Source organism: Peromyscus eremicus, chromosome 3 (assembly GCF_949786415.1).
Source record: "Peromyscus eremicus chromosome 3, PerEre_H2_v1, whole genome shotgun sequence".
NCBI lineage: Eukaryota > Metazoa > Chordata > Mammalia > Rodentia > Cricetidae > Peromyscus > Peromyscus eremicus.
The window spans coordinates 115,405,366-115,430,233 of record NC_081418.1 but is presented as its reverse complement, the minus strand read 5'-3'; the positions used below and the strand labels follow the sequence as shown (position 1 = coordinate 115,430,233).

Here is a 24,868-nt window from a genome sequence, read left to right as displayed (position 1 = left end):
TTCTCTAGTTACATCTATTTATCCCCAAATTTCATGTTTCATTTTTCTTTACAGATGAATAATGTTCCTTGGTATATATGTACCATATTTACATCATCCATTTATCAGCTGAAGAACATTTAGGTTGTTTCCATTTCTTATCTATTTGTGAATAGAGGTCAGTCCTAGCCTGGAAACATGTTCATTCAAGGAGCACTGAATAGATTCAATATCTTGTATTTATTGTTTGTTCTTGTGTGTGTGTGTGTGTGTGTGTGTGTGTGTGTGTGTGTGTGTGTGTTTGTGTGTGTGTATCTATGAGTGTGTCTCTCTCTGTGTGTGTAACACTAATGACAAAAGGACAATAATGACTAGAGCAGCTGTGAATTTAAGAGGGAAGGTCCAGCAAAAAACTATAGGGAAATGATGCAATTACATTTTAAATGAATTTTAAAAACACATTAAAACACAATACTATTGATTAAACATATAGTTATCTGTTGGAAATTAGAGTACCTAACACTTTTGTGGGCTTATTAAGAGCCACAGAATCCCACTGGGTACAGCCAATGTGTTATTACATTGTCTCTGCTTAGAATCTGTTATATCAGCATTTACAAGGCTTTGTAAGCATCACTTTCAAAGAAAATGAACATCTTACAGCATCTGGCAACAAGTTGGGCTCTAAATAATCCCTTGTCTTGACACTCAAGAAATGAAGAAAAATGTTTTATGCTAGAATTTTTGAGCAAGGGACAACGATTGCAGAAATTTTAGTTTAAATGACATCAATAAATATTTTCTTTCTCCTTGTATTTCCATCATACAAAATAACAATTACATTAAACTTCATGGAGTGGGAAACAAGAACTGCTACATATTGGGAGACTGTTTTATACAATTTTTTTCTTTCACTAGAACCATAATGTATGCATTCCTCCAGTCAGCTGTGATGCCTGTATCCATACAGATGTATAGTGTGTTATTACTACCTAAAGAGCAAGCATAACAAAGCAGTGAGTAAATATTTGTGGAAACATCTGAAATAAGTACAAAGGATGACATCTTATTCATGAAAGTTCCCTGTCAGTAGACAGAAATATAGGGTCTGATGTTCACTCACAGAACTATGACTATGTACCTCAACAACAACAACAACAACAACAAAAGCACCCAGGTGTGAATAAGGCTGAGGACTTTGATATAGAGGAGTTATGCTACAATTCAGGTGGGCCCCGTGTAACTACATTGCTTCTTGAAAATCAGAAACTCTTGTCTGGCTATAGAATCAGAAAGGTGTGGGCATGAGAAAATGACCATGGTGATAATGATGTCAACTATGAAGACAGAGGAAGAGAGTCATGGGTGAAGAATATAGGCAGCCTGTCATAACTGAGAAGGAAATGGAGGTAGAAATGAAGAATGAGGGAGAGAGAAAGTGAGAGAGATACTTTGATTTCCTTGCAGAGAGTCTTACATTGACCTCCTAACTTTCAGAATTATACAACAGAAAAATTGTACTGGTTCAAGTGACCAAACTCCTAGGAATTTGTTATAGCACCATCAGAAAGCTAATATCCACCTTTGAGGCAATTTATCAGCTACCTTTTCAGGATTAACAAGGTAGATAGCCTTTCCAAATTCTGTATGACAGAAATCGTAAAGGACACCATGAGGGATTACGTCTCTGATCTCTTCCTTTATTCCTCTACTATTACACAGGCTGGCAGAGCTAATCTTGTCACCCCCATGTTCTGCCTTATATCACAGGCCCTAAGGGCAGCTTTGAATCAATACAGTATTGCAAAAGAAGAATTAAGACCAAATCCTCATGTGTGGATGAAAAACAACTAACCCTGACTTAGCTCTCCTTCTGGAAATGTGTTTGGAAACTTTACAATATACTACACATTGTAAAAACATAATTATTCTAAAGAAAACATAACTTTTAATAGTATCTACCAAACTATCCTAGTCCTGACATAATCCCAGGATTCTTTCTAGATGACTCTCTCTCATAAGGTCAATGAGAACAAGACAATATGGTTGGAGATCCCTCCACTCAAATTCACTCTTTTCTAGGTTCCATTCTAGCCACAAATTTACTTGTATTGTGTCCTCAAGTAAATACTGTAATTCTCATGAGCCTTGGCCATTGCCTCTGAAAAGTGAAGAATAAAGAGACCTGTTTTTCCAAGGTTTTCTCAGAAATACTGGATGCCATATCTGTGGGAAAGGTTACAACAACTGTATTCATTTGGCTTAAGTCTGAAATAAGACTCATAAGGAATATGATTTTCTAAAAGTATAAGTCTAAAGAGATTTCAAATCCTTCTGTCAGCCTGACTGTCATCCCATGGCGGCCCTGTTGCATGTGATAGAAGAAAGCTATGCTCAAGAGCTGTGGTAAGAGCACAGCTTGTTGTTCAACATTCGTTTCTGTGGTGATATGTTGCGTACCCTAATAAACTTGCCTGGAAATCAGAGGACAGAGCCAGCCACTAGATTAGACATAGAGGCCAGACAGTGGTGGCACACACCTTTAACCTCAGTACTGGGAAACACACACGCCTTTAATCCCAGAAAGTGACAGCAGGATGGAGAAAGGTATATAAGGTGTGAGGAAACAGGAACTAAGGCACTTCAGCTGAGATCCTTTCAAGTGAGGATTCAGAGGACTTCAGTTACAAGATTCGTGGAGTTGGTGAGGTAATAGATGGTAGCTGTGGCTTGCTTTGCTTCTCTAATCTTTCAGCTTTCACACCAATATCTGGCTCCAGATTTTTTATTAAAAAAAGACCATCTAAGATTCGAACAACAGGTTTTAGTACCTCGTATGTCACCTGTGAACACAGCTATGCTCATTTCATCCACCAAGCAAATCCATTGTCTCTACTTTGGAAATATCCACTACCTGACCACTCTGACAAATGTCTAGCCTGAGGCCTCAGTGTCTTTCAATCACTCTTCTGCAGTCATAGAACTAAAGGCTGCATTCAGAGACCAGAAAACCCCTTTAAACATAAATTACAAGGGCTGGTATATAGCTCAGTAGTACAGCACTTGCCTGGCATGTGGGAGGAAGCTTAGTTCAAATTCTAGTACTTCACAAACAAACAAAATATAACATTTCTCACTCAAACTTGTTACTCAAAACTCTATGATTGCCCATCTGTCACCATTCAAACCCCAAGACCCTAATTGGGACTTGTCATCTTCTACACTCTGATGCCTTCATTTACTGAATGATTTCAGCAGTTAACAATGCCTCTTCCTCATGCCCCAAGCTTAAGCTACACTGGGTTATTTTCTTTTCCTTCTCCAGACACACATGCCTCGGAGTCTTTTCATTTACTCATCTCTCTACTCCAAATGCACTCAGACAGCAGATGGCAGCTGCCTTCCTTACCTTCTTCATCTCTCAAAGTATGTGTACTTTTATCATCATAAAGCTACCTTGCATTTGAACTTTTCACTCTCCTCAGTACCTAGCTATTTTCTATACTTTGCATTTGAACTTTACACTCTCCTCGGGACCTAGCTATTTTCTATGTACAAATTTCTCAACAACATGACATGACCTCTTCTGATTTTATGTCCTCTTTAATCTTTTTATAACCCATTGAATCCAATTAGTGCTGTCTGTATTTACATGGTTGGGGGATATCCACTGGAACACTTATCGTTGTCTGTATTTACATGGTTGGGCACTAGCTATCCACTAGAGCGTAGGCAACCTACCAGTGACCATACACCAAAAGTAAAATGTCTCCTCTCCATCAACATCCATCAAATGCCAATAACTCTTCAGCTAGAGGGATGCCTCATAAATTCCCCACACTCACCTATGCTGGAGTTTTGACTGACAGGTCTCATATAGTTACTAATATGTTCTGTGAGTTCATGGGGACAATGACTGGTTCATGTCCAGAAGAGAGCATTTCATAGCACTCCTCTCATTCTGTATCTCTTACGTTGCTTCAGCTTGCTTTTCTGTAATAGTCCATGGACCACAGAGGGGCTGAGGACACCAATTATCTTCAACACTTCATCCAGTTATAGGTCTCTTTATTAACCACTCTCTACTACAAACAGAAACTTCTCTGACCAAGCCAGAAAGCAGCCCTAATCTGGGGGTTTCAAAAGCTGGCTGCCTGGGGGTCCACCCTTAAAGCTCTTCAGTATCAGGACAGGGATCCAAGCAGCAAGGATTGACTCCCTCATCCTCCTGCGTCTACCTTTCAGAGTTGCTGTTTTGTGACAGATCCTGTGCAAAACATTCTTTGAGTGGTGTTTTCTTCAAGCCACATAACAGACCCACAAAACACTGCTATTTTCATCTCTGTTTAGCTTATGAAGAAACGGGTCTTAAGATGGTAAGTCATATTCTTAATCATACAGCTAGTCAATGATAGGATGGCCATGTAAACACAAGCAGTATGGCTCCAGAGTTCATAAACCATGAGAAACCTCTACAGATAATCATGACCTTAGCTAGCTGACTTATTCAATCTCTTTCAGACACTACCACTGCTTCCATTTGGCAGCTTGAGACACTTAAGCTTAGATGATTCATTGATCAGCTGGAGGCCACAGAACTGTGAAGGGCCACAGCCCAGGGAGGACTTAGGTTTGTGAAGCACAAGGAGGCCTGCCTAGTATGGGGATCCAGGGCAAAGGAATACATGGGGGCCATATGCCTGCACTCAACACTCCTTTTCTCCATGAAGCTAACCAGAACATAACACATTACATAGGTTCTGTCCTGTGTGAACAAATAGCTTCAGAATAGCCTCAGCTCTGGGTACAGATTAAAAGCTTAGGGGCGTAGAGGCTGATGCAATGAGGACACTGGGCCCTTAGTCCTGCTCCATTCCCATCTTTCCATGGCCACCCAATGTGGACACGACTCCAGGGGATTTTCTAACGTGTCATCAGCAGTTCAGGAGCAGTTGTGTCATGTACTTCCAGGCTTCACATGCTTCCTGGCCACAATAGGGAGGCAATGTCTGACTAAAGGATATTCACAACAGGGGCAGAGCCCAGGATAGGGGATATTGCATGGGTGCAAGATTTAACTTCCAACTTATGCTTTCATCTACTAGGCTACTCTATCATTCCTTCTCATAGGCAGGAACAAGTGTTGGTCCTTTTCCTGATTCAGTCATTGGGTTATTACTTACAACATATATATTTAAGTTAGTGTGTGCATAAACACTATCCATGCCTCTTCTGCTGTGTTGGTTCCCATCAATGAAATTGCTCATAAAGAAGAACTTATTGATTTTCTGGCAATGTATTATGCTAATACAGCCCCACCTAGTTTACCTTAACACATCACCAAACTGTCTGATGATATACTATCCCATCCAATTGCTGCCTTCCCCACCCTTTAGCTCTCTGGTTTTTTGTTTTTAGTTTGTTTTTAACTCACTTTCAATTGGGAAGCCATTGACTCTCCATTTGATTGTGGGTTGAGGTTCTCCTTCCGCTTCACACAACAAGATGCCATTGCTCCCCGTGCTGTACACTGCACTCTGAGGTTTCTTTTTCCAGTGTGGAGGCTCTGAACACAAAACAAAGAGATTTTCAGAAAGTGTATCCCTAGCAAAAGATCCGATCTCTGTAACAGGCCTGCATTTCTACCATATACCAGCAGAGGGCAGACACCACAAAGTATTCCACAGCAACTCTTTTGGTTAGGTTCTGCAAAGTAAGGAGGGCGTACTGTGTGTGTGTGTGTGTATGTGTGTGTGTGTGTGTGTGTGTGTGTGTGTGTGTGTGTGTGTGTGTGTGTGTACTTACATTACACTCTGAACATGTATATAAATCAACATACTAAAAATACACAGCCACTTCAGCTACTCAAGTATACATTTCACTAGCGGAAGCATGAGGGAGAACTAAGCAGATGGTAACTCATTTAGGGCTGGCTACTGTTTCTACTCAAGCTGCAACAAAGTAGCTGGAAATGTTGATATGCAAGAAATAGACTTGAAGAGCTTTTTAAATAACAGTCAAATTTGCAAAATCTTGTTCCTTGATTATTGACTACAGCATTTACATATCCTACCTATACCAATTTCCATAACTTATCAACTTGGAAAACATAATTTTCAAGAGATGTTCTCCTTGCAAAGGGGCAGGGAGTGAACCTGAGAAGAACATTTGACTTTTTTTTTTTTGCTTTTGAAACAATCGGGAAAAACAGAAACAAATGATCTCTATATTTTTATACATAAAACTTCAAATGTGTAACTCTAATTGAAGTATTAGAACAAAGCAAGACAAGTTCTTCAGTTTAAACTGTCATATTTTGTCAACACCAGAGTAGCACTATGTCAACAGTGAATACAAGACTTGAGGTGAGCATAGATATTATTATTACTACTACTACTACTACTACTACTACTACTACTACTACTACTATTGGTGTTCTGCCTGTATACATGCTATTATCAGTTTCTTGGATGTCTGGTGCCTGTAGAGGCATCAGACCCCCCTTAGCTGGAGTTACAGACAGTTGTAAGCTACCGTGTTGATGCAGGGACCTAGACTTGGGACCTCTGAAAGAGAAGCCAGTACTCTTAACCACAGAACCATTGCTCCAGACCTACTCAGAAGTAGCTTAATAAAACTTTGAAGTAGTAATTCTCATCAACTTTAGCTTAGTCATTTTCCTCCAAAAACTGTGGATTTCTGTCTTGATTCAATGAGGAAATTTTTTTTTAAAGATATGTACATGTATACAGAGAAAATATCTTTTAAATGGTTTTAGTAAAGGAAGGAAAGTGTATTATACAGGAAAAAATCCAAATTCATCAAAAAGAAAACACACACACACACTCACACACACACGTAATTCTGGCAAGTCTCTGTAAGCAAGAGACATGCCTTTAGAGTCTTCTACAAGATGTAGGCTCAATTGTTAATTTCGATGTTGAATACCTGTGTTTAACAGACTAATCTAAAAATATTGAGGTACTTAGCATAAAGTACAATGGTCTAAATTAGAACTGTAGATCACTTTCTGAAGGGAAGAGTGCCTTTATGACATTATTATTTTAAATATTTATTTTTATTTGTATGTGTCCTTTCCTTTTAAACATCCCCCCCTTGGTCTTCTTCTTTTTTTTTCATTTTTCTTTATTAAGAAATTTTCTACTCACTCCACATACTATCTACAGATCCCCCTCCTCCCTCTTCCCACCCCCCAGCCCTCTTTCCCAAGCTACCCCCCAACCCCACATCCCCCAAATCGAGGTCTCCCATAGGGAGTCAGCAGAGCTCAGCACACTGAGCCTAGGTAGGTCCAAGCCCCTTTCCAATGCACCAAGACTGTGCAAAGTGTTACACCACAGGCACTGGGCTCCAGAAGCCTGCCCATAGACCAGGGACAGATCCTGATCTCCCTGCCTTGGTGCCCCCCAAACAGTTTGAGGCAAACAACTGTCTTTCATATCCAGAGGGCCTAGCCCAGTCCCATGGGGGCTCCACAGCCACCAGTCCACAGTTCATGGGCTTCCACTAGTGTGGCTGATCATCTCTGCACGTCCGTCCTCCCATCATGATCTCGATGTCCCTCGCCTACAGTATCTCTCCTCTCTCTCATCAATTGGATTCCTGGAGCTCAGTCTGGTGCCTGGCCATGGATCTCTGTATCTGCCTCCATCTGTCACTGGACAAAGGCTCTATGATGACAGCTAGGTTATTTGCTAGGCTGGTCACCAGAGTAGACTGGTCCAGGCACCCTTTGGACCACTGCTAGCAGACCAAGGTGGGGTCAACCTTGAGAGGGCTGATCTCCAAAATATATAAAGAACTCAAAAAGCTAGACATCAAAATACTGAACAATCCAATTAAAAAATGGGCTACAGAGCTTAACAGAGAATTCTCAGCAGAAGAATCTCAAATGGCTGAAAGGCATTTAAGGAATTGCTCAACATCCTTAGTCATCAGGGAAATGCAAATCAAAACAACTCTGAGATACACCTGTCAGAATGGCTAAGATCAAAAACACTGAAGACAGCTTATGTTGGAGAGGATGTGGAGAAAGGGGCCCACTTGGTCTTCTTATATAACCATAACAAAATTCAACTTGTAAAAGTTACAGAGAAAGCCCAATGAACATGCGAACCATTGTGTTCACAGTAGAAACTATGACTCCTCCTTTCCAAGTGTGTAAAAATAATGATCCTCTCATGAAAATATTCTTTCATTCCCCTTGTATAATAAAAATCAATTTTTTAATCACTATCCTCAGCCCAAGAATTGCATAAACCTTTGTGTGTGTGTAAAGATATATTACTGTTAGAGTCAAATGAAGAAGTGAGGTATCACCTCATCTAACCTTTGACCCTATGGAAATAATATTGAGCTTTGGAGAATTCATCTATTTTTTTTTCAGGGTTATCAGTGAAAGAATCCTCATTTCCTGTTCCTGCCACTCTATATATCTCAGAACAGAGCCTTTGGGGAATGAACAGAGAGATGCAAAGGTGTGGAGGCTGTTCCTTACCCACTGACATTTTACACAAGAAACTAGGAATCAAGGTCAGTTCAGTTGTCCAGTTGAGTCTTTGCATTGAGTCTTTGCATTTCCAGCATCCCCCATCCCCATATCTATCAACTGACTCCTGAGGTCTCAAACATTTGATAGTTGGTTAGAATCATCACTATACATTAGCCTGGCCCTTCTTCCTAGGCTTTAAGAACTCTCTCACATTTCTGTAGATGCTTCTTTCCCTTTTTTTTCCCTTAAGCTTCTGATTCTAACACTGATATTGACATGAAACTTGAAAGAGACTTAAAACTTGTCTATGACTTCATTACATCTAGCCCAGGCTGAAACTCTCACTGTTGACTTCATTAGTTGAATATTCAGTAGTTCAATACTGAAGTCTGCACTGAGTGTCCTTAGACTAGTGATCTCTGGAGAGCCAGGGTTGAAACCTGCTGTTTTGTTTCTTCCTGGTATGGCACTCTGGCTCAGAATAGATGTGTAGAGTAGGCTTTTATACAGAACTTTATAACTATCTAAAAACTTCAGTAGAAAAGACATAAAAAAAAAACCTAAAGCATCTTGGATGAAAAATAATCCGTGCTGTCTGGTCATTCTCTCTCCTACGACATAGATTTAATGAACATATTGTTTAACTGATACTTGGTTCACAAAAGACATTATTGTGCAGCCTGTACTGTACATCAAGACAGTAGCTTGATGAGAAACTCAGGGTAGCTGAGATGCAGGGCCGGAGAGTCAGCAGAAGTTTAGGGAAACTCACATCACACATCTGTGTAATGGGTAAGATTAGTCAAGGAGATTACAGAGAGACTAAAGAAAAAGGAAATGATGAGGAAACCGGAAAGTGTAGGGGAAGAAGCCACAGGGTCCCATTCTTTTATCTGCATGCTTAAGATATGTGGTAGCTGATAAAAAGTTCACCCAAATTTTGTATGTTCATGGACTCTGGACTGACAGCTGAGGAACCTGCACGGGACTGAGACTGAAGTAGGCCCTCTGAATGTGAGTGACAGTTATGTGGCTTGAGCAATTTGTGGGGCTCCTGGCATTGTGACCAGGATTTATCTCTAGTGCATGAACTGGCTTTTTGGAGCCCATTCCCTATGGAGGGATACCTTGTTCAGCCTTGATGCAGGGGGGATGGACTTGCTCCTGCCTCAACTTGATATGCCAGACTTTGTTGACTCCCCTTGGGAGGCCATACCTACTCTGAGGAGTGGATAGGGGGTGGGGTAGAGATGAGGTATGGGGGAGGGGAGGAAAGGAGGTAGGGGGAACTGTGGTTGGTATGTAGAATGAAAAAAAAGTTCACCCATTTAGTCATAATGGTCAGCAAAATGCAAGATGATAAATTCAATTTATGCTGTCCCAAACAGAGATGTCAGTGCATGAATTCTGACTTAATAAGAATTCTAATAGTTTATCAAGAGACCAAAACCCAAGCGCAACTGGAAATTTGATATCTATGAAACATGTAACAAAGTAGACATTTTCTTAGTAAAACATTGTTTTTAATCACAGATGTCTACTTACTATTTGTATTCTTGATTTTTGTGAGACAATGTCTCATGTATAGCAGGTAGGCCTCTGTTTGGTATGTAGCTAAGGATGACCTTTAACTGTGGATTCTCTTGCCTCCACCTCCCATGTACTAGGAATACAGGAAGGCACCACCAGACCCAGTTTATATGTGCTAGGGATTGAACCAGGGGCTTTGTATACATTAGGTAAGCATTCTACCAACTTCTTAGGAAAAAAAAGTTATTAATTCAAAACAAGCTATTGTCCATGGTATCAATAATTAGACTGAATTTCAGTTCATGGCATCTTTTAGGTACTGCAGGGCACTATGGATAGAATTAAGGATTGCATAGATGTGCAAAAATGATTGATATTATATTTCTAAAATTTAGCAATCTGAAATGATTCCAAAATGGACAATATAATTTTTTTTGGTGAAGGATTTTCTTTTACATTATCAGTTTAAGTGTGACTGATATTCCGATGTCTGGAATTTTGTTTTATGTGACATTCGTATGTATCTGTTTTCTTTATTATTATTATTTGAGTGTGTGTCCACACCACAGTGTACCTGTGGCAGATAACTTTATAGGGTCAGTTCTCTCCTTTCATCTTTATGTAGATTCCAGACATAGAATTCAGGTTTGCTGCAAGCCCCTTTACCCACTGGGCCATTTCACTGGTCCTTACTATACCTCTTAGTACTGTATATATAATAATCCATGTTGCAGGTGCCCAGAAAATATGGTTACATCTAATTAAGACATCACAGTTGTTTTTCTCATGCAAAATAAGGCATTTGACTTGCAATCTGGTCACATATTTAGGCTGCTGTAGTTTAAAGTACAAGCTCATGAAATTTGAGTTTCAGAATAGGGAAGAAAATCACAAACAGAAAAGAAAACAAACTATGATTCTGCATAGCCACGTAAGATATTTTCATAATGGACTAGACTTTCACAGTATATGGTAGTACTTCTTTTCCCCCATATGACTGATTTAATTTGGGTTTCTAAATGAAAGAATGAAAAGAAAGAGAAAGACACAGGAGACAAAAGAAAATGTAACAAAGATGAACTCATCTCTCCTGATGATTAGTGAACTTTATTGTTACTGTTTTTTCATTTTAGGGAGAAAAACACTTCTTGAATGTATTTTTTGAAGACAGTCCACTGTTTCCATGCAGGTGTAAGGAGAAGCTGAAACATGCTTCTAAGTGTACCTTTAGCATTTTCTCACAAAAGCGAAATGATAAAAACAATATTTACATCTCCGCATCACTAATACCTGTTTTACAAATAGTGAAGATAATTTGTTCAAGAAACCTATATCCCTTTGGAATCCTATAGTCAACATTTTAAGTTGTATAATTAATTTTACTTGTATAATATTTTTGCAACATTTGCAATTCTTTTGAAAGCTTTGGTCTTAATAGTCAAGAAAACCGAGGCCAGATTGTTAAAATATTCAGCTACCGTAGCAACGCAGCAGCCATCTGGAAGGATTTCTAACAGTCAGCAACTCGGAGTAGAAGCGGCTAATAATTATGTATGTCTGGTTTGAAATAGAGGGAGAGAGAGAGAGAGAGAGAGAGAGAGAGAGAGAGAGAGAGAGTGAGCAAGCGCCTGAGTTGGGCTAGGAGCTAGGGAAAATATCCCCACCACAAGATATAGCCACATTATATACAAGTATCAGATAATGTCTAAAATTAGAGACATGTCTTTCATACTTTTTCTCTGAATGTCTTTTTGAATAATTTATTGTCAGAGGAATCTATTATTATTGCCAGATGTTGATGTTAATGTCTAACACTGAGTTCTCTCCAAATAGGTTTTGCTTTGTTGAACCAAAGAAAATTAATTGCCCTTTTTTTATTTTCTGTTCTCACCTTAACTAAGAAAATAGTATAGAAGGGGTTGGGAAATTGTGTTAGTCCAAACAGGATCCTGACTCAGTCAATGGCTGTAACATTTACTTGTGAGTGAAATTTGTGCCTTGTTTCTTTTCTTTTCCAGTAATTATGGAGGAAAAGCCATTACTGAAGTGCTCTTTGCACAAACTGAAGCTTTAAAGGATGAACTTTATCAGAATATTAACGGAGAGCCTATAGCTCCTGTTCATGAACCGATAGCCTGGGAGAGATGATTCTCTTCCATAGTTAAGGCAACACAGCACTGAATGAGTACAAACGTACTATGTAGAGACTACTCCCTCCTTCTGATTGATACAGTTAAGCAAAACACAGAAAGACTAGGTGTGACTCAATGACTCAACCCACAGAAAGCAGTCTGTGTCAATCAAATCCCAGCAGGATCAGGCAACCTCCGCACCTGCACTACAGGCACAGCTCTGATTTCTAATTATGTGGCTGCTACTTGATGAGAGTGATGTCATCATCACCTACTTATTCTTAATTACAACAAATGACAGAAAATCTCAATTGTTCAAAAAAAAAAAACCAATTCAGTTTTATGGGCAGATGAAAGTAATGTATTTTGGTATCATTTGATAAAAATTAATATGTACATCATATTTCTCTCCTTATAGTTCACTGTAAGAAACATACTGAATACAGGGTACAGAACAAAAAATGCTGGAGAGAGGGTAACGCTAAGATAATCCATATGACTCCATCATTGCTTTGACAAAGAACCCGAGGAAGAGAAAAACGAAGCCCAGTGATCATGGGTAAAGGAGCTGAGTGACAAGATTAGGAAGTACTCCAAACCTCCTTCCAGGGTCCTTGCAATAATGTTTAATTTAATGATCATGACCTCATTTATGAGCGTCATGCGTGCATTATAATAAAAATCATTTCATGCAATAAAACCTTACAGGAGGGTAGGTTTAATAACCATTTAAACAGACCCTGGAAGTCATGTATGTTCAACTCCTAACATGAGGCATTTGTGCCTTCCATATGGTTTGGGGAAATAAATTACAAGCCTGATTAATTAAGTATAGTGTCACTCAGTGACCATACTACACCCAAAACCCTAAACTAATGATCAACTTTGACACATACACTGTTGAGGCAAAGGTCTGTGAATCGTATAAACTTATTTTTCTCTTTGAAGCATAAATTTAAATCTTAATGGGGAACGTACCTTGTACTATGATATGAAAATCATGACTGGCTTTTCCCAACAAATTGTTAGCTGTACAGCGATAATTTCCTTTGTCATGGTAGGAGATGTTTTCTATCTTCAATGTCTTTCCATAATTTTCTTTTGTTTCTCTTCCCTTTGGTAATTCACTACCCAGTTTGCTCCACTCGACCTGTGGAGTTGGTCTGCAAAAAGTATGATGAATGCATAGATAAATAAATACCAACCACAAACAACCCCTCATGGCACATCTGTTACCATGTTGCCTTACATAATCATTGAGTTTTAGCAGCCTCACCAATGGACACATCACCATGGGAAGCATAGTGTTGAAAAAGCATATTTCATCAGGAGCTCCTTTAATGGTCTACTCCCTAGGAATCTTGTCCCCTCTATTAAGTGAGCTAACTTCACATGAGTGCAAAATCAATGAAGCTGGATGCAAGATGAATAACTGAAGTCCAAATAAGTAATATTACAAGATGTTTCTCAAGTGTGAAATTCTCCCTATGGTCAGAGATCAACAGATCCCCCGCTCTGTGTGACTCTCAACAACATGACACAGTAGTCTCCAACAGCCAGCAGAGGAAAACCACAATTTCCGTTGAATCCTAATGAAGCCAATTTTGGCTAAAGTGGCTTGGGAATAGAGCCAAGTATGTGGGCTGGACGTAGGAGCAGTTCTTTCATTCTAGGCAGCTTGGAGCTCCCAGCACAGACCTTGCTTTCCTGCTCTGTGGGGAGCAGAGGAAAGGAGACAAGAACTCAGAATCTCCCTAATTCAGGAGCATGAGAGAGATGGGCACACAAGATTAAAATAAACAAAAGCCAAACAAAAGGCAGGGCTAACCTTGCCATATGCCAATACCTTTCTTCATCTTACAGTGAAGGAAAACAGGAGCATGAACCAAGCCAAATGGTTTGTGGAAAAATCTCTTCTAAAAATGAGGGTGAAAAAATGACCTCCTATGACACTTGACTTTATAATGTCACTGATAACCAACTCTAAGTGGTCATAACTTTGTTTTTTCCTCCTACAAGATTGGAAAACACATAATTCTGTTATTTACCATATTCCTGGTTACTAGTTACTAATCTGAGAACTATCTGAGAGTGAGCTATTTTACTGTTATAATTTTACCAGTGTCAAATTGAAGCTCCAAGAAGCTAATTAAATAACACATTGATTCAAAACTTAACATTTTTCTTAGTTGTTTCTCTTTGATTTCTGCTTTTCAAGGAATCCATCCTTCCTAACATATGCCTCTGGTCAAACTATCCATCGGGAGCCAACGAAATAATAATAAAAATTTTCAAGATTTATTTATTATGCTTTTATGCTTATGCATGTTTTGTCTGCATGTATATATGTGCAATACACATACATCTGGTGCCCATGAGGGCCAAATAGGGCATTTGATCCCCTAGAACTGGAGTTACAGATGATTGTAAATGACCATGTGAGTTCTGGGAATTGAATCAAGTCATCTGCAAGTGATCTGAACTACTGAACTATTATCTCTAGCCCCAATAATTAAATTATTGTCTCAAATTGTTTATTTCAGTTATTTCAAAATACCTATTCATAAAGAAAATGAATAAAATAGCTCAATTATTAGGAAACACTATATTGAAGGTAAAGATGAGGTCTTTTTACAAACATCTGTTATTTTCTCTCAAGGCCAAAGGAATTAACCTCACAGATTTGAAACAACAACCTGCTTTTTGACCAAGCCCAGAGTACATGGGAGACTTCCTCAGGAAATGGTCATTGCAGACAGATAGTCGCATGGGGAGTATATTGATTAGCTGCTGAATTCTAGAGAGCATGCCACCAAGCAGTACTTAGAGTCCAAGTTTCCTACCTGCTTGCCTTTTAGACCGTCTGTCAAAATGGCAATCTGCCAAGTGACAGGCTGCCCCGGACCTTAGTTCCTCCCAAACAGATTTTTATGAGTCTGTGCTTTAGCAATGCATCTTGCTTTCCTCAAATTCTTCTTTTACTGCTGGTCTTGAAAACAATCATTTGTCTAACACTCTTCACTCCATACAATCAAATTAAATGATTTTAAATTAGAGAAACCTGACATCACAAGTAGGGGTAGTTTATACAGCTAGAAGAATTCCTACTGTATTCTCCACAGTTCTGATTTGTTTGTTTGCTTGCTTTATTTTTAAGGAGCACTTGCTAACAGACCCTGAACAAGGTTGATTGAGGGAAAATGTGTTATTTAATGCTTTGGTTTTTTGCACACCAACGTACATTATTTTATAACTTCAAATATTTATGCCAGTTCTTATGTGGGTAACTTTTCTTCTGATTCTTGATTAAAAATGTAGGATTCACAGATATCATATGTGCTTAAATTCATGATGAGTCTGTTCTTATTTCACACAGTATGAATGTGAATTATTAAAGCACCACCATCTCCCCACTGACAATAAGATGGCAGGAATGTGAACACCTCATGAGAGTCAAAAATATCATTTAACTCTACCCCATCTTCAGGAATCTATAAATGCTAAGCTTTCCAATTTGTGTATCTCTCTGGAAGCTTCCCTGACATAATTAATATCAACATTTGTGTGTGTGTACGTGTGTGTGTGTGTGTGTGTGTGTGTGTGTGTGATACATGTGGCGGTGTGCTTACAAGTGCATAAAAGCACAGGAGAGTGTCTGTTGTCCTTGGTGTCCTGCTCTACCACCTCTACCACTTGTCACCTTCTTCCTCCCACTGCTACGGTCACAGATTTCCAGCCATGTCTGACTTTTCAAGTGAGTGCTGAGGACTCAAACTCAGGTCCTCATGCATTCACAGAAAGCATTCTTAACTAACAGCACAAACATTTTTATTATCATTATTTTCTTAAATGTGTACTTTATGTAACCGCCTCAGAGCAGATGCGGTGCTCCTGTTTCCCTTGTTTAAACCGAAAGGGTTTATTTGGTTAAAACATGTTGGTGTTTGTTACGTGTAGAGTAGCTTAAGGTTTGGGTGCCCAAAGGGTTGAATGAGCCAGGTTCCATTAGCTTGTAATAGTGCTTTTCTTCAGTATGAGCTCTGTGGGCTTCATTTGCCTAACCTGCATGTGGGAATGATTACAGCCAGGGGATGTTGGGAGGCAACGTGAGTCATGGATGTACAGGACAAAATATTAACACAATGGTCAGTGATTTTTACTTCTGTTACTCTAGAATGCGTGTGATTTTAAACTTCCTCGAGATATATATGACATCCTTCAAAAACCTTTTTTTTTTTTTGACAGTATTGCCTCCATTTAAAGGAAGACCAAATGAACAAATAGTCCAACTCAAACCAATTAGGAGGGGGGAAAGAACCCTTCTTATGAAAGAGTATCAGGAATCTTCATGTTACAAAGGCAAACACTTCTTACAATGTCCATTTTCTTCTTCTATGTGCATTCCCAACACTCTGGTCTCTACAAAGCACATGTTTTTTGTTTGTTTGTTTGTTTTTGTTTTGTTTTGTTTTGTTTTGTTTTGTAAGTGGAGGATGATCTGAACAGATGCCAATCACCTCGGAAAGAAAATGACAGTGTTAGCAGGAGATGAGGGGAAAGAGTCCCTAAAAGGTTTGCCTGACCCTCAGAGTTAGCCTGACCAGTGACAAAGCCTGAAAGAATTTAATTTCTACCACACTATAAATACATGCTGATGCCAGGTGGTTAAACACAAATTACAGCAGATGGGAAGGCTTTGACCTTCTCACATAAGAGACAGACCAGGGCTAGAGAGAAGGCTTAGCAGGTAGGAGTACTTTGTCCTGGCAGACGACCTGGTTTTAATTCCCAGCATCCATGTAGTGGTTCATAACCTCTGAAACTCTACTGCCTTTTCTTGCCTCTGTGGGCACTGCACACATGTAGTGCAGACATACCTACAGTCAAAATATTCATGCATATAAAATCTTAAAAAAAACACACACAAACACACAGATACCAAACTTTCTCCATAGAGGTCATGTGACAACATATTGAAATAATTTATCACTTAACACTGGTGATTTAAGGCTGATAAGTAACCTGGCTGGAAAGAGAAATGTGAAAAGTTTAGAAGTTGTACAATAATTAAAATAATTCCTTTCCTCCACAATCTAACTTAAAACAGGTCATTCAGACTTTTCACTGAATTACAAACAAAGGTGGATTTTACTTTTTACTTTTAATAACTAATTAATGTAACACAATTTAAGACATTTCAAATCCTAGTTGATTAAAGAGACTCTCATTACTTGCACAATGATCGAATCTCAAATTAATAAACTGGAAGATGAAATGCCTTTCTCCCCAGCATTCCCAATGGGAGACTGTTAAGTCAGCGGGAATACTTGTAGAATAGGTGAACTCATATGACCATGGCTCCAGTCACATAAATGTACAGTAGTTGCTCAGCTAAGGCAACAATTTTAGGAGATGACAACATGTCAACCCTTTGGTGGCTTTGGTGGAAGAGCTGAAACAGGGCAGTAATCTTGGAGATATGAGGAAGTGTTAGTCAACCAGTTTTGATGTCCCCTAAATTTCATGATCTGGACCTGCTTTTGCAGAAAACACAGAAGGGGAAATAAAAATAAATAGAGGCCTTTGGAAATTAAAAAAGAGAGTAATGTAATGGGCTGGCACAAATGAAGAGATTCTAATAAGACTATCAAACCAATGAAACAATGGACCCCAAAGAAATGAGAATTTCTCTAGGAATCTCAAGCTGGGAGAAGGAAAAGAGGCAGCCAGAGGGCGGAACTTCTCTCCCCTGAGAAGAAATTTCACATAGTTCTAACAACTTGTCATCCTACGTTACAGTATGAGATTGAAGTTCAGACAATGCTTGATGAGTCAGCAGTATGTGGGGCCACACCTTGCTGGGATTTCTTCAGTGTGCTCATCCTTAGATCTCCATTTAAAGTTGACTCTCACTTCAGGATCAGAAGACAGACCCAGGAAGGATCTCCAGATTCTTTTATATCTCTTCAAAATATGGGCACATTGAGTTAATCTTCTTTTCTGTTTTTCTCTATTAATTTGACTCTTTTAATCAGCCTACTGGGGATGGGCAGCTGGACATGGCTTGGGCACAGGTTGTGACCCTCTCTAAGTACTATAACAGTGGAGCTAGTGCCCTATAAACCAGGGTCTGACAAGAGAATAGAGAAGAAAGAAAATGCACAGCTTAAGGGCTTAAGGGCAGATGGAGTGCCTACTAGTGCACACGCTCCGAGGATAGCACTTAGAATATCTACTTCACTAAGGTTTTCCTTGATCCCTGAATTCCACAATAAAAAGAGATACTGATAAGTCAATTTCAGTTGTAGCCTGAAGTCTGCATAAAAAAGCACAAATTAGTTTCTCCAGTGAAACAGGAAGAGGGTTTATATTTTTAAAAAGAGTAACTTAAGAGCTTGCACGTAGCAAAAGTCTTGATTTTGCAGTCTTTAAAACACTGTATGGGAGAAGGCCAAGGTACTCACAGGCCTTCAGCAAAACATTCAAGTAACAGGGTTTCCCCTTTGAGGACAGTCATTGTGGATGCACTACCACTCTCAGCGGGAGGCAACAGAAGTTTGGGTTTCCTTTGCTTGATTGAATTTGCTGGAAAAGAAAAAGGAGGAGTCAATTCCCTCTCGAATAAAGATAGTAAACATTCTATGGTGCTAGATTGTTCTTTAAAAATGACTTCACATCGTTTTATGTATACATCTCTATGTGCTGCTTCCTAAACAGATTCTCTCATCCAAGACATGCATCCAAGGAACCAGGTGTCTTTCAATTTCTTTACCAACTTTTCTAAATGTCACAATGTATACCATCTGCTCTTTTTTCAGAAAGTGAAGCCTTATCCAAGACAACTTCTTGAAGACACCCTCAAGTTAACCGATAGTCTGACTTTGTGCTCTATAGTTTGACCATAACCTTATTATTTTTGATGATTATGTATGTTTATTTAATTTATTGATCTAAGTATTGGATAGTATGCCTTCTAAAAAACACAGCTTCCTGGGGTACTTCACTGAGAATTCAGACTGAGGAAACAGAGTAAACACAAGGCATCTGTGAATTTATTTAGTGTCAGGAAGTTCTTTGTAGCCTCAGACCTTCAAGGATACACACTGTTATAGGAAATGATTCATAGTAAGTCTCCGCACTAAGTAGAGACTGGGAAGCTTCATTTCTCCTTTTCTTAGTAATTTTAAAATATAATGGCAAATTAAGACACTTCATTCATACTACACTTTGATATCATTTCCAAATATTAACATAAATTGATTTTACAACCATTGCCAAGGTGACTTTATCTTTTGTGAAAAGACAATGAATACTGATCTACTATCAGAAGAATAAAGTGTAAAATATAGGAAACCATGTGCAGTCTGCTTTGCATTTCCTTGCATGTATTTATATATTAGAAATGACTTTTGAATTTTATACTATATGCAATGTTCTTTGTGCTCGAAGATTATATATATTCATATATTATATGTAGAAGATATATAACTAATTTCAAAAAAAATGATGCTGGGGATGAGTCAGCCCACATGAAATGGCACCCCAAGAGGAGCCTTATCCACTTCTGATGACATCAGTATACTAGAAATCTAAGTGAAGCCTGTAGTCTAACATCATATAAAGGGTATTTATTTCATTCATGTATGGGTTATAGTGTAGAAAACAAGTTGACTATTTAAAAGGAAGAGAATTGGAGACTGCATATATATATTGAAAACTGCATTCTTTCACAGAGTTAGAGTACATAATGATTTATCAATTATTCTGATAAGTCTGGCAAGTAAAATTAATTCATGTAACTTTCCTAAACCCAGTGTTTCTCTACTTTTCTTGATAGTAACCATTTATTTTCTCTTTCCTTTTGTAGAGTTATCAACCTTCCATGTCATTTGTGAACTCTTAGGAGAGCCAAATTTATAAACACACACACACACACACACACATATACTTTTATAGATATACCTAAAACTACAGACACAAATTTATGATAATTATATATGATTATATATTACTTGTAGAGATGACACACACACATTTATCTACACATACACACAAACTCACACACATGCACATATATATATATATATATACATACATATGTCTATATCTTTGCTAAATTCTAAAACACAGTGGATCATAAAACTTTCTATACTAAAGGGTTACTTAACAGAAGTATTTGCATTGTTTCTCATAAATTCTTGGAGTATATAAAGGAAAAATTCAAACTGAGATGACAATGAATGACTAAAAGTAAAAATAAATGCCCAAATGCTTCACATGGACAACTTACCCTTGGAACTAATTTCTGTGGATGAACTTGAATCATTAGCATGCTTTACTGAAATAAAAAAAGATGGAAGAAACTAACACAAACATAATGGTAGATGCTAACATCAATAAAGTATGAAAAGTCAAGGTCATGCATTTATTTCTGGAAAATTACAAAATGAAGTACAGCCATTCCATTTGCACAACGTCTATGGGACTATATATTCATACATATATATACACACACACAAATATATATATATATATGGAGCTTAAACTTGAAGTTGTGAAGAGACAAGTGATAATTCTATTACAGAGATTTCAGGCTACTGAAAGGCATCATAGAGAAGACCCCACACATCATATGACACAAGATAATGGAACAATCATGGACTAAATTAGACAATGAAATGGTCATGCTAAACTTCTGCTCGACCAGGGCCAATTACTCAGTCAGGAAGCTGCTAGGATTATTCTTTGCCTTTGATCTTACCACTTCACCTCCCACTAATTACTTCTCCCCTTTTGGGAATCCAGATATGCATGTGCAGATTCAAATAGGAAACAGAAAATCAATTCAGATAACTTTGTCAATTTGAGAAGGACAAAGAAAAAGGTTGAAGTGATAAAAAATATAAATGGTGATTTTCTTTTGACTCAATTTTTGTCTCCTTCATTTTCAGCCTGATGATTTATCCAAGGTCACGGTGAGCCCATGCCTGAGATGTGCCTTATGCTCACTGAAAATGAGTAGATCCTGCAGACATCAAATGAAACACATTTGTACTGTGAACTGAGATTTGATTTTCTGGCTGCCAGAGACAGAGCTACTGTGGATGTGCAGCTGCAGAAGCCTAGATTATCTGTAGGAAGTCTCTGGAGTTAAACAAAACAATGATAGAAAATGTCTTCGGAGAGAAGAATGAAATTACGCACATATTTGCATTCAGCATGAGTGAAGGAAGAATAAATCATTTGGACTTACAACTGTTCACAGTTAGTTTCATTGGCATTTTTTGTACAATTGTCCTTAATTTTGGAAATGCAGCAAAGCAACAGTAATCATTTCGACTGTCTTTTTCTTCCACATTTGCAAAGTACAGATCTCCCTTTTGGCTCATGTATACTCTTTCATCTTGTTCAATGTGTTCTAATTCTGCAAGGAAAAAAAAAAGTAAAACCTTGTCACTAAAATGGGCTGCCCCTTCTCACAATGCTGCATCAGATTTTTACATTTCTATTTTTTATACAATTTATATTGTGATGTCTTCTTGTCTGTACTTCCTAGTTTTCTACAGTTTATTCTTACTGTAAGAGCAGTGAGCAAGAAAACAGCTAAAAAGAGGCAACAATGAAATCCTTGGAAGACTGACAATCTCACAGATTTTCCAGCAGTTCAGTGTTCTTTCTCTCATTACCAATTGGTCTCTACCTTTGCTCTGGCTTATTTGAAAAGTGTTCAGTCCTAATAACAATCAATTATTACTTTTATTGTCTCGGGATGATATTTCTCTGAAGCTGTGCTCCTCAAAAGTTTTGTGTGAGCACCAATCACCCTGCACTGGGGGCAGTTGTGTAATTCTAGGATGAGTGAAGGATACAGATTTTGGCTGCAGACAAGTGTAGCTTCACTAATTCTCCTCTGGCTGATTTACAAATATGATTTTTCTATGTAACACAATGGGGAAAACACCCAGAGGGCTGTTTTGAAGCATGTGACAGAAGAGGCTTTGCAAGAGGTTTCAGGAACCACCAAAGCACTTCAGAAGATGAATCACGCAGGCTGACACTGTTTATAGGCCATTGATTTTATCAGATAGAACTAAAATAAAACTGTAATACTAAACAAACAACAAACCCAAGACTCTTCAACTCTGACTTAGCCTGTGTTCCAAAGATAAGGACTGTGGAAGGAAGTTTTTTCACAGGTGTTTCCTATCATATGAATACTCCCCTTCCAAATACTATAAATCAAGGAATGTAATGATTTTCTAGTGTCTTCATATACAGTTTATACTCAGGAGAGAGGGTGGAATTTCACATGTATCCAGTTTTGAAATCTATTTGATTCTACAGGATAGTCAATCACATATGAATGGTTGTTTTCATTATGTTACTTACATAGTGCATGGACTTAAAGTGACTCAGAATGGTAGGCCAGAACACTACTTACCAATATTCATCCAATAGATATGCAAAGGTGGGAGGCCTTTGGGAGGGTTGCAGGGCAGGACAATGGAATCCCCTTCTTCCACATCCAAGGGTTCAATTTTTTCTTTTGGGAATTTTGGAACACCTGGTAAAATGATCACCATGAGACATGAGACACAAGATATTCACTTTAATGTAACCTTAATATTTTCTATGTTATTAATCACCAATGACATTTTTGTCATAAAAATGAGCAAGTAAGAAATTCGGCATTCCATGTCCTTTTTCTCATATCTATCTACAGATGCACACACTATTAAGAATATGGTAAGATGCAGCTGCCCCCAGACCTTCTCTTTCTGTTCCTCCAGTTCCAATCCCCGGGTCTCATCCCAGGTCTACAGCAGAACAAGCTCTGCAGCAGAACACCCTTGGCAGCCTAGCCCACTCTCATCTCCCACTGTTCCCACAGATGTTACCCCTTCTAACTTTCCTCCCCAACTCCTACCTTTTTCCCAGACCCCAACCACATCAGGCATGCCCCACTAATCCAAGGGCAACCCCTCCTATGGCAATAAGTAGGCAGAAGGCAGACCCACAATTCTCCTACTGCTCCTGAGATCCAACTGCCCCCCAATTCTCCACCAGCTTAATCTCCAATTCTGAAGCAGGAAATCTGCTCTGGTTTCTCTTTCCTATCTCAACTCATTTCCAAGAGATCACAAATACCTTCTCCTCCAACCTTCTTTATCCAAATTTATCCCAGTATCCCAGCCTTCAATCCTGGAAAGCATTTCCTATGAACATACCACCCAACCAGGCCAGGAAAAACAAGTAACACACAGCCATCACATCCTCTAAAAATCCAGGGAAGAAACAGAATCCAAGAAACAAAATACATCCAACAAGGACAAATCCAGAAATCATCACCTAGACCTATAACAGTACCAGATCCAGATGCCTAGACACCAGTGTAAAACACAGTAATAGGCAGGAAAATATGTCTTTACTGGAGTCCAGCTATCCTACCACATCAGGCCCTGAATATGCCAACATAGCTGAAACACAAGAAAAAAAAACCTAAAACCAAGTATTTAAAGATGATAGAGGTCCCTAAAAAGGAAATTAATAAGTACCTTAAAGAAATCCGGGAAAACACAAACAGTGTGAGGAAATGAATAAATTCTTAAAATTCTTAAAATAAATTCTTAAAGAAAGCTAGGGTAACACAAAGAAAAAGCTGGAGGAAATGAATACATCCCTTAAAGAAATCCAAGAAAACATAAACAATTAGTTGACAGAAATGAATAAAATTGTTCAAGACCAGAAAATGAAAATAGAATTAATAAAGAAAATACAAACAAAGGGAATTTCTGGAAATGAAAAATTTAGGAATTTGAATAGGAGCTACAGGAGAAAGCTTCACCAACAGTGAAGAGCATGAAGAGATAGTCTCAGGCATTGAAGATACAATAAAAGAAATGGATACATCAGTCAAAGAAAAGGTTAAGTCTAAAAAACTCCTGGCACAAAATATCTAGGAAATCTGGGGCACCATGAAAAGACTATACTTAGGAATAAAAGGAATAGAGGATACAAAGAATCCTAGCTCAAAAGCCCAGAAAATATTTTCAACAAAATCATACAAGTAATTTCTCTAACCTAAAGGAGGACATGCCTATAAAAGTATAAGGGGCATACAGAATGCCAAATAGATTATACCAGAAAAGAAAGTCCCCTTGCCACATAGTAATCAAAACACTAAACATACAGAAGAAAGAAAGAATACTAAAAATGGCAAGGGAAAAAGACCAAGTCACATAGAAAGGCAGACCTATTAGAATTACACCTGACTTCTTAGTGGAGATTCTAAAAGCCAGAAGGGCCTGGATTTATGGCTGCCGACTCTAAAAGAGTACAGATGTCAGTCCAGGTTACTACTTAGCAAAACTTTCAACCAACAAAGATGGAGAAAATAAAATATTCCATGATGAAGTCAAATTTAAACAATGTCTTTCTACAAATCTACCCCAACAGAAGGTGCTAGAAGGAAAACTCCAACCCAAGGAGGCTAACTGCATCCATGAAAACATAGGCGATACATAATCTCATCTCACACCAGCAAAATCAAAAGAAGGGAAACACACACACACACACACACACACACACACACACACATACATACACTCACATGTACACCACCACCGTCTCTCAAAATCAGTGGTCTCAATTCCCTAATAAAAAGTCAGAGAAGCACAGGATGGTTGTGAAAATAATATCCATCCTTTTGCTGCAT

General features: G+C 38.5%; 1 protein-coding gene across 1 annotated transcript in view; it reads right to left on the bottom strand.

Annotated features, from left to right (window-relative positions):
* The window catches only part of Chl1 (cell adhesion molecule L1 like), an 87,101-nt gene that overhangs the window by 37,316 nt on the left and 24,917 nt on the right, over positions 1-24,868 (bottom strand). The window contains exons 4-9 of the mRNA XM_059256810.1: positions 22,595-22,717; positions 21,407-21,577; positions 20,444-20,491; positions 18,618-18,738; positions 13,132-13,316; positions 5,414-5,545 (exon numbers count right to left, since the gene is read on the bottom strand). Coding sequence (XP_059112793.1) covers positions 5,414-5,545; positions 13,132-13,316; positions 18,618-18,738; positions 20,444-20,491; positions 21,407-21,577; positions 22,595-22,717 — 780 coding nt within the window. The remainder of the gene's footprint in view (positions 1-5,413; positions 5,546-13,131; positions 13,317-18,617; positions 18,739-20,443; positions 20,492-21,406; positions 21,578-22,594; positions 22,718-24,868) is intronic.